At 29.3% G+C, this 11,907-nt stretch overlaps 1 protein-coding gene across 1 annotated transcript; it reads right to left on the bottom strand.

The window, feature by feature from the left end:
- Positions 1-2,092: 2,092 nt before the first annotated feature.
- On the bottom strand, positions 2,093-9,220 carry LOC139904273 (RING-H2 finger protein ATL18-like). The gene is made up of 3 exons (XM_071886215.1): positions 8,682-9,220; positions 7,855-7,905; positions 2,093-2,173 (listed from the first exon to the last, which is right to left on the bottom strand). Exons 1-3 carry the CDS (start codon positions 9,016-9,018, stop codon positions 2,121-2,123), a joined length of 441 nt encoding a protein of 146 aa, XP_071742316.1. The 5' UTR covers positions 9,019-9,220; the 3' UTR covers positions 2,093-2,120.
- Positions 9,221-11,907: the final 2,687 nt, after the last annotated feature.

Consider the following 11,907-nt stretch of genomic DNA (forward strand, 5'->3'; position numbering starts at 1 on the left):
AGATATAATATAGATTTAATGAGTTAATATTAAATTAAACTCATTGGATTTTTCGGCTAGAACTATAAATGAATAATCTCTAAAACTTTAGAAATTTCGTAATCTTCGTGGATTATTACTTCAACGTAAATGAAATTATGAATCAATACTTCATTATTCATTTTTATTGATATTTACTTGGTGAATGATGTTGGTGTTCATGGGATTCTTGTGAATTTCACAAGGTACGAATGATGTTATTTGAAAAGTTTCGAGTACATCGATGATGAAAGTGCAAAATCAAACATATATTCAAATAATACACTTGATTTATTATGAATTGGAATTTATTGAATTGAGACAGAGTTTGTAATTAACGATGGTTAAGTTGCGGACGAAGGACGTATATCATTGCATATTTGTAATATGAATTAACCTAGTAGTTAAGATTCACACATAATAGCTTAGTACGGAAAGATTTATTACGGTTTAAAAATTTATATATATAAGATATACATATAAATCTTTCGGTGAAAATGAGTTAATACTTCATAACTCGTTGATACAATATACTCGTTGTTGATTCATAATGATGTCCACAGTGATTCTTAAACTGACGGAGTTTGTGATGTTATAGGTACTGCTGATTCTGACGGTACTGACTGTGCTGGTGATGCTACGGTACTGTTGATGTTGTTGGTAAAACAAGTCTAGCTTGTAAATCACACACCATTCTTGTCAGGGTTTCTACTCTTCCTTCTATCATTTTGATTCACTCAACTGATTTATGGTTAGGGCTAGAATAGATAATCTCTAAGACTTTAGAGACTACATAATCGTCGCAGAATGTTTCTCCAATGAAGTTATGAATCAACACTTCATCGTTTGTTATTGTTGGTATTCCTTGGTATTTACAGAGCGTATGACATTGGTGCTCGTGGGACAGATTGTAAAGTTGAGGTTTACGACGCGGTTGTGGTTGGAGGTGGTAATGGTACTGTTGGCGTTGATGATGGTGGTACCGGTTATGCTGCTGGTGCTGCTGCTGGTGCTGCTGCTGGTGTTTGCAACCTTTTCACCATATTCTCCAAAGCCACTACCCGAGCGCGAAGCTCGTTGACTTGTTCTATTATACCGGGGTGATTGTCGGTTCGGATGAGTGGATAAATAAAATCTAGAATTTGATGTAGTATATAATCGTGACGAGATACTCTGGAAATGAGAGAGAAAATCGTGTTTCGGACAGGTTCGCCGGTAAGTGCTTCATGTTCTTCGCCAAGAGGGCACTGTGGTGGATGGAAAGGATCGCCTTCTTCTTGTCTCCAATGATTAAGGAGGCTACGAACCCATCCCAATTCATCCAAAATAGATGATGGCTGATTGGTTGATCCATTCCAGTTACACTGCTTTTGGAGTTTGAGTGGGATTCCATTTCGGAATCCGAGGGACTTGAACTAATGATAAAATCCATTTCATACGATTGAATAAAGGATTTTTCGATATGAAATGATTTTCCGGCTATCGGATGGTATTCTAATTACATAGAATATCTATATATATAGAGCAAAAGATTTCGTAGATTACTGAGGAATTTACGGAATATGTCCGACAAAGTTTACAGTAACAGATACGCTAAGATATGATTTAGCAGATACGCTAAGATATGAATTTTGTCTATACACTATTTATGCAATCAATGCAGTAAGATGTGTCTAGACTAAGGATGATAAGCAGGTAATTTTCGACAGAAAATGATAAGCAAAATCTTTTGACATGCAGACACGGTCGAAGTCCAGACTTACTAATGCATCCTAACGACTATCAGTTAGACACAATAATGCATACCTGATTCGCTAAGACCACCACTCTGATACCACATGAAGCGACCCGTACTAATCTATAAGAACGAATACAATAACATATGGATACATTGCGAGGTATTTGACCTCTATATGATACATTTTACAAACATTGCAATCATTTTAAAAGACAAACTTTCATTTCATTGAAAGTTGATAGGCATGCATACCCTTTCATAAAATTTAACTATAAATGACCTAAACTGTCATTTGTTTAATCATAATCCTTAATAAACTCAACGACTTGAATGCAACGGCTTTTGAAAATTTTCACGAATGACTTCAAGTAATATCTTTAAAATGAGCAAATGCACAGCGGAAGATTTCTTTCAAACCTGAGAATAAACATGCTTTCAAGTGTCAACCAAAAGTTTGGTGAGTTCATTAGTTTATCGTAATCAATCAATTTCATAATTTTAATAGACCACAAGATTTCATTTATTCAATAATCATACACTCGCAAGTGTTAAAAATTCATTCGTATGGATTGAACACCTGGTAACCGACATTAACAAAATGCATCTAGAATATCCCCAAACATATAAACATCGAAGTACTAAAGCAGTTCAAATTCTCTGACTGGGGTGTGTCAAAGCCCATAGATCTATCTTTAGGATTCGCGTCAATTGGTGGCAATTATAATAAACACCAATTCTTAGGCTACCAAGTCCAACAAGGGCAATATCCGGTATAACAATTCAACCATAGAATGTAGTTTCGATTACTTGTGTCTATTTCGTCAATCATTTATAAAAGCGCATGTATTCTCAGTCCCAAAAATATATATTGCAAAAGCATTTAAAAGGGGAGCAAATGAAACTCACTATACTGTATTTCGTAGTAAAAATACATATGACGTCATTGAACAAGTGCAAGGTTGGCCTCGGATTCACGAACCTATATTAATTATACATATTTATATGTTGGTTAATATCTGTCTAACAATTTAAGTCAAGTCGTAGTGTATCACAATCCTAATACTCGAGACTAATATGCAAAAGTCAACAAAAGTCAACTTGATCCAAAATGTCTTCCAAAATCTATATACATGATTATTATATAGTTTAAATATAGTCGTTTTATATTTTTAAATATTTTTAACAGATTTATTAGAGTAAATAATATAATTCATTTATTAGTAACTAAAATTTTATATTAAAATTTATATGATAAAAATATACTTTTATATATTTTAAGTAATAAAATTTATAAAGTTCATTTAATATCATAAAAATATAGTGGTATGAATTTATTATTGTAATTATATTACGTGTGGTAAAAATATATTTGTATCACATAACTCTTTGATAAAATAATATTGATAATAATAATAATAATAAGTAAAGGTTGTATTATTTTGTAACACTAATAATAATAACAATATTTATATTTACTAATGATAATATTAATTATGATAAAATGATAATTCTAATCATGATAATCTTAATAATAACGATACTTTTTAATATTAACTGTGATAATATTTTATAGAAAAATAATAATCTTATTCAAAATGATAATTTTTAATAATAATAATACTAAAATGATAATAATAATGATATTTATAATAACACTGATATTTCTTTTGAAAATGATAATTTTAATAAAAATGATAGTTTTAATAATAATGATTCTTTTAATAATAATAATAATAATAATAATAATAATAATAATAATAATAATAATAATAATAATAATAATAATAATAATAATAATAATAATGAAAACGATTTTTCTCTTAAATCAATATCTTGCTATATTTCAATTTCATCATATTATTTCCTAATCGTTTTGTTTAATAACTTTTAGTCTTCTTTTGTATCGCAATTATAATAATGATAACAATAGTAATCATAATAATTAGATGATACTAATATTAGTTTTAATGATAATGATACTAATAATAATAAGTATTATAATAACATTAATGATAATACTAATAACTATTTTAATGATAATAATAATAAAAATAATAATAATAATAATGATAATGTTAATAATAATCTTAATGATAATGACGATAGTAATACTAATAAAAATGACAATTTTTAATGATTACACTTATAACGATAATGATAATAATAATAATAATAATAATTATTAGATAATAATAATAACGACGATAGTAACGACGATAGTAATAATAATAATCATTTTAATAACAATACAAAAATTCAGTTGGTCGTATCTTTTAATCCGTTCATCGAAATCACACGAGTTCTAAATGAAAAGTTCTTAATTTTTCGCCAGCTTTCCAACGACATGCATATCATATACCTTATCTCAGTAGCATATGTATCTAATTCATGATCTATCGTAAACTATTTAACGACAATATTAAGCGTACAAGCATGCATAATTCTATATACTCGAGCACTAGTCAGGAATACACTAATAATATATAAAAGTTAAGTTATGAGTGCTCACGTATCAATATTGTGATTCAATATTGCAGGAAAGTACGTAGACGCAACGGAGATGATAAACACTAGATTGACCTCACGAGCATACCCACGAACTATACCCATAACCTCCATAGCTATAACCCATGATTTCCTTAGCTCTATCCCACTCGAAAAACCCATTTTTGAAATAACCCGCTCATGACTCCGTCGTAGTATTTTATGTATAAACTAATAATAATATTACTCCTAACCATAAGATTAATAATAATATTAATCTTAATAATAATAATAATATAAATAAAATAAATATATTACGGAGTACAATATAGATAGAGAGATTGAATGTGAATTAATCCGGGCGAAATCGATATTTAAAGAGGTTTCTTGCCCACCTACCCTCTCCATGCGATCGCATGGGACTTGAGAGGTATAGCCATGCGATCGCATGGCTATATGAACATGGCCACAATTTATTTTTTTAAACATGCCGACACTCTTATACTCATACATATATATATATATATATATATATATATATATATATATATATATATATATATATATATATATATATATTAATATATAATATATTTAATCTTTAGAATTAATTAAATATTATATTATATTCTCGTGCATAGTTGATTTGTAATTTTAGCACCGATGAATTGTACGTTGACTCTCGACTTACGTACCGGTTCCGGTTTCTCGAACGCATTCTCGTACGCTAAGAAAACTAGCACTTTACGTTTCGTGACGTGTACCTTTAACAATAATTGAACTTAATCACCTATAGACTATATTACTCAAAGTAAAACCTTTACATTTGAGTGTTGTGGTCATTTGCTTCTATGAATCGACGTCTCGTTATATATACATATGATAATATTAATTTAAATCCAAAACGTTTTGTATTTAGTTAATATTATATATTATCACATTGTAATATATATATTTTCATTTAAAAAAAAAAAAAACTTGTACATATAGTATGTAATGGAAATATTTATGTAATAATAAAATATTTAGTTTTTCAAAACTAATTATATTTCAAAGTTCATTGTAAATTCTTTTAGAAACTATTATAACACATAACGTTTACACTTTAAAACTTAATTTAATGTAATCCATTTATGCGCATCTTACAAGTTTTAAAACACGTTTTTATTTCTCGTTATATAAATCTATATTTTATTGAATCACGGACCATTGTTATAAATAATTTGTCAAAAGGTTTCTAGAAAGATTCTAAATTTTAGGATAACATTAAAACCTTTAGCCTTATTAAAATGGCTAGGTAACAATTTGTCAAAAGTGATTCTAGATATTTATAAAGTTGTATTCGCTTTAAAAGAAGACGTGACACTCTAATAGTTTGGTGTAATTCCTAAAGTTTATAACAATAAAAGATAATGATAATAACTTTAATAATCTACTTCTTGACATATTATAAAATGTACAAATCTTTCGAAATATATCGTAGTACGTTTTTATATCTAATAAGTATATTCAAAACCACCTATATATAAGCTCAATATACTTTTTCTATATATATATATATATATATATATATATATATATATATATATATATATATATATATATATATATATATATATATATATATATATATATATATATATATATATATATATATACACGTTTCTCATAACTCGTTTTATTACGTAGGCGTTTATCTATAACGAATAAATATAACATTATACGTTTATTATTTTGCTAACGTTTACAAGTCATAAAATAGATTTCCCAACATGTTTACACGTCAATCAAACCGTTTAATGTTTTGTTAATATTTCTCAATTTAGTACTCACACATATGTATATATTCATACATATCTATTTACACATAATGGTTCGTGAATCGTCGAGAACAGTCGAAAGGTAAATGAATATATGAACACAGTTCGTAGTTTTTGAGATTTCAACATTACAGACTTTGCTTATCGTGTCGGAATGATATAAAGATAAAGTTTAAATTTGGTTGAAATTTCTGGGTCGTCACATATATACGAATTATATATATATATATATATATATATATACATATATATATATATATACATATATATATATATATACATATATATATATATATATATATATATATATATATACATTTATATATGAATTATTATTATTATATATATATATATATATATATATACATTTATATATAATATATACATATACATTTATATATAAATGATACATTTATATATATTACCATAACACCTAATAGACAAAAGTTATGAATAGTAACTAGGGGCATTTTCGACTTTTATTTTTTATTTTTTTTAATCTAAATTTCATTCTACCAACAAAGCCCCCACACTTTTTTGAAAAAATCAAATCGACCCCCCAAACAAGGGGTAAAGTGTCAAACAACCATTTTCATAAAAAATAGTAAATAAACTCCACCCAAATATTCAACGGGTCATATCTTCTCGCTCGCAATGAGTTAAATTTTTTCGACACCTTGTTAAACTCGAAATAATTTTAGAAACACAATGTCACTAGCTATATGCAAAACAGACGCTTTTTAAAAAACGCTAAATATTTGGGGTACTTTTCATACACGTTAATTTTGCGTTAAATTTTTAAAAATCGACAATTCCATAGCGAAACGCGGAGATTCACATATATTGTTAATTTAAAATAACATTTTGATCTTTCACGTGTTATACCTTTTAGTTCGACTCGAGTTGCGCTTCAACGACATCATCGTTAGCCACGAAATAATTTTACAAAAACTAAACGCTATAAAATACATTGAAAACCGAACCCCTGACGCGAAACGAGGGTTCGAAAACTAGTTAAATATAAATTATACATTTATATATGAATTATATAATATATATATATATATATATATATATATATATATATATATATATACGTATTATATATAATATATATTTATATATATAATATATATAAGAATTAATTTTACAAATTAATAATATTAAATTCAAATTATACATTTATATATGAATTATATATATATATATATATATATATATATATATATATATATATATATATATATATATATATATATATATATATATATATATTTATATATATAATATATATAAGAATTAATTTTACAAATTAATAATATTAAATTCAAATTATACATTTATATATGAATTATATATATATATATATATATATATATATATATTTATAAATTAATTTAAATACAAATTATATACATTTTACATTTAAGCAATTTAAATACAAATTATATATATTAAATTAACATTATACATTTATGTATATATATATATATATATATATATATATATATAAATTTAAATACAAATCATATACATTTTACATTTAATCAATTTAAATACAAATTATATATATTAAATACAAATTATACATTTATATATGAATTATATATATATATATATATATATATATATATATATATATATATATATAAATTAATTAATTTAAATACAAATTATATATATATATATATATATATATATATATATATATATATATATATATATTTTTTTACATTTAATCAATTAAAATACTAATTAAATAAAATACAGATTATTTGGTTAAATACATTTTACCAATAGGGAAGTGGAAGGTATACGTATCCGGCCGCCACCGTTCAACCATCGCTGAAAAAAGAGCGTGATCCAATAGTTGGTTAAAAACATTTTACCAATAGGGAAGTCGGATTATATAAAGATTCAAACCGGCCTTTCAATTGCCGGTTTGCACATGTGGCAAAATTTGGTTGGCAGCATTTATGTCACGGATTAGGGAATAAATGAAGAGGCGGTTGGTGCGAAAACGGTTACGGTCAAATAATCAAACCGGCGTTTCATTTGCCGGTTTGACTAAGAAGTGTACACGTCGCCAAACCGATGTATCAAAGGCCGGTTTGGCCCAAAAAATTACAAACCGACGATTCAATGTTCGGTTTTCATATTTATGTAATTATTTCGTTTGAAAAACCATTTCTGTAATTACTCTTAAAAAAAAATCATTTTCAAAAAAAATTCCAATAGAGCATGAGGAGTGAAAGGTCGTGCCATTGTGCCAAAGACTTCAAAATCAAGATCTAATAGAATAATGTTGCTTGTTTATCGACACAAACTAGCTTGACCTTTATATTATGTACTCCAAATAAAATATTTATGCAAATTAATAATTAGTACTCCGTAATAATAAACTAACAGTATACCTTGTACATATTCAATTCAACAATCAGCAACGAATATTATAAGAACGATAATAATACTTGTAATGTACATTTTCAACAAGTAACATGAACACTTAAAAAAACGCCGTAAAAAAAAAAAAAAAAAAAAAAAAAACTTGAACACTTAAAAACTGTATTTACTACATCGTTTATAAATGAACTTTTTACAAAAGGGACAAGTAAACTCACCCTCGTTTAATAGTTTCGCAACACAATTTGTGTGGTACACGTGGCCACACCTACTAAGTTGGGTGACTCCATCATCTTTCTCATATTCCATAAAACAAACGAGACAAACATCATCAAATGATCTGTCACCTCTTCTGTTTTGCAAGTCTTCAAACTTGATGACTGGAAGATCCAAATCATGAAGTGTCGCATCTCGAATATGATCTTCTTGAAAAACATCGTGCATGAATATCTTCAAGATTCTGAATATGTCTCGTCTGGACCGAAACAGTAAAAGTAATACGCAAACGTAAAACAAAACCGTAGCGTTACCATCACAAATCCAATATTGTTTCATTGTATACGATTTGTGAGATACTTAGTTGTGTTTTGAAGTCATAATAATATAGGATGAAGTTTGAGATGAAAGTCAAACGGACTAGCTAGGTGAACACACTTCCGAGTTAGGTTCAACAAGTTTGGTTGCCAAAGTAAAGAGTGTGGATAACATGCTTGTGTTTTGTTTGTAAATGATAATTGTATACTCAGTATAATAATTATATATATATATATATATATATATATATATATATATATATATATATATATATCTAATATCTAATATCTATATCTATAGTTCTATACTCGTATTTATTTATTTCATATAGACTTTACCTCAATTTAAGTTGTACTCCTATATGATAACATATTTAATACACATCTTATCAAGTGCACAATAATTCAATCAAGATAAGGACAATCTTGATTATGATGTATCTGGTCTCATCGAGGTTGTTCTTGAGTAGTTGAGTTGGCACCAAAAATATTTAGCTAGAGGCAAAAACAAGTACTCCGTATTTCACATTCGGATCCCTTACACCAAACTCCTCATGAGGAGTTTAGTCGTTTAGCCCCCATCCCCCTAAAAAATTGGGCAAAACTACAATAGTAGATAAGGAGGAGAAAAAACCAAAAATCCCTAAATTTTATCCAACTTTTAAATCACGCCTCCATCTCAGGAGTGTAACATGAAACTTATTATTTTAATTAAAAAACTTAAATAAACTTCACCCATATTTTCAACGGGACGTATCTTTTCGCCCGCCTCGCGTTAAATTTTTTCGAACACACCATTCAACTCAAAAAAATCTTATGAACACAACGGGACTAACTATACGCAAAACGGACACTTCTAAAAAAACGCTAAATACCTCGGATATATTTAATACATAGACACACCTAGGTACTAACTATTCTGTAAATACATAACGCTCCATTAACTATGAATGCGCAACCCAGAAGTCCCGCGGCTTCGCGCGGGCCCATTTTGCTAGTTTATAAGAATGTAAATGTAAATGGGCCCGGTTAACCATACATCAAAGCCCAGCTACCCATATTTCTCGGTTCGGCATCTTCCCACAAAATTGCATAACATGATCTGTGTGTGTGTGTGGCTTCACTGCAATACACATTGAATCAACCGGAGATCTATTGATGAGATAGATTCACGATATTATAATCATCATACAATCATGACAACTCAGTATCAGCTTACAAAGGTTTGAATTCGTTAGATATACAATCAGTGTGTGTCGTTTTTGTTAAGTATTCCGATTGAATACCTAGGGTTTTATATTTTTATACACGTATGCAATCACTAATTTCTTAGGTAATACTTATAATTACATAAATCGTATAGTTGATACCGGAAATTAGGATTTTAGGGTTTTTTTTAATACAAATTGGGGGTTTTTTTCGGTGCTAAAATATGCAATCTAGAAGACACGAAGATTTTGCTTCACAATCTTCATTCGATCGGGGCCATAGAAACACTGATGTAAGGCCAGATAGTTACATGACGATGTCACCACACTCAAAGAGGAACTGGAGCTCTAAAATGGAGGGGCCAGCGTATTCAGCACGAGTGATGGCTGGTCGTAGGAGTGTTTCGCTAGAAAGGAGGGAGTTTGATGATGTCAGAAGAAGAGTTCGATCTAGGTCACCGAATTATGCGGAGGTGAATAGAGGACGGTCTTTGTATGATGATGATTTGGTTGCTGATAGAGGCATACGTAGTCCTGGACGGCGTTCAATATATGGGTTTATTGATCGTATGGAAGGGAAACGTGAGGGTGTTGCTTGTTCTCCTAAGAGGAAGGAGTTTGGTAATGGTCCTGGTGGTTCTTTGAGAACAGGTATAATGGAGGATAAGTTTGAAAGTAGGAATAGAGAAATGCGTACTCCTGAACGGCGTTCCAGACACGAGTTTATAGATCGTATGGATATGAAACGTGAAGGTTTTGAATTTTCTCCTAAGAGGAATGAGTTTGGTTATAGTCGTGGTGGTTCTTCGAGAACAGGTCTAATGGAGGATAAGGTTGAAAGTAGGAATACAGAACTGCATACTCCTGAATGGCGTTTAAGATATGAGTTTATAGATCGTATGGATAGGAAACGTGAAGGTGTTCATTGTTCTCCTAAGAGGAATGAGTTTAGTTATGGTCATGGTGGTTCTTCGAGGACAGGCGTAATGGAAGATAAGTTTGAAACTAGGAGGTTAGTTGGGGGGATGCGTGAAATAGGCAGTCAGAAATCAGCTGGTATTGAAATGTATAGGTCTACAGGAGATGTGGGACCCATCTCCCGAACTATAACCGGTGAGGATATTTTGTCAACATCAGTAAACGTTGGCTTAGGTCAGCTTGGTAAAGAAAGAGTTCAGTATCCAGATGTTCGTGACCCTATTTTATTCGATAAATACACAGGTATGAAACAATATGAGGATGTGGAGAAACACATGGTAGATTCAAGGAATGCTTTGTATTCAAATATGACATCATCATCTAGGTCTAAGGAGTATATGGATGCATCTAATTATAAAGATTATACAAGAACATCTCCAAGAAACTCTAGGGTTGATCATTTAGGTTATCGTGGTGACATACCCTTGACTAGAGACAACCATCCATTGAACTCGGCTCGTATACCAGAGCAGCCACTATCTCACTCGAGATATGAACACAGTTTAGATACACGAAGGACAGATTTGCCTCGAGACAACCCTACCGATCTTCTCATTCGTGAAGATATGGCTCGGTATCGGAAAGACAGACTTAGTCCTCCAAGAACTGGAAATCTTGATTCTATGCGTCTTTCACCAAGGACACGAGAAAGAGGTGACTATTTATATCCATCTGATGAAATTTATGAAAACGTGAATTTGCGAGAGAGAGTGGATTACAATGCT

This window comes from Rutidosis leptorrhynchoides, chromosome 4 (genome assembly GCF_046630445.1).
Source record: "Rutidosis leptorrhynchoides isolate AG116_Rl617_1_P2 chromosome 4, CSIRO_AGI_Rlap_v1, whole genome shotgun sequence".
Taxonomy (NCBI): Eukaryota; Viridiplantae; Streptophyta; class Magnoliopsida; order Asterales; family Asteraceae; genus Rutidosis; species Rutidosis leptorrhynchoides.

What these genes read in the sequence shown, in the direction of transcription:
- LOC139904273 (XM_071886215.1), bottom strand. Translation starts at nt 9,018, where the DNA reads ATGAAACAATATTGGATTTGTGATGGTAACGCTACGGTTTTGTTTTAC. An exon ending in TGCGAAACTATTAAACGAGG is followed by an intron (nt 7,906 to 8,681) that starts GTGAGTTTACTT and finishes CTCTTTTTTCAG; the next exon opens with CGATGGTTGAACGGTGGCGG. An exon ending in TACCTTCCACTTCCCTATTG is followed by an intron (nt 2,174 to 7,854) that starts GTAAAATGTATT and finishes GTTTATTCTCAG; the next exon opens with GTTTGAAAGAAATCTTCCGC.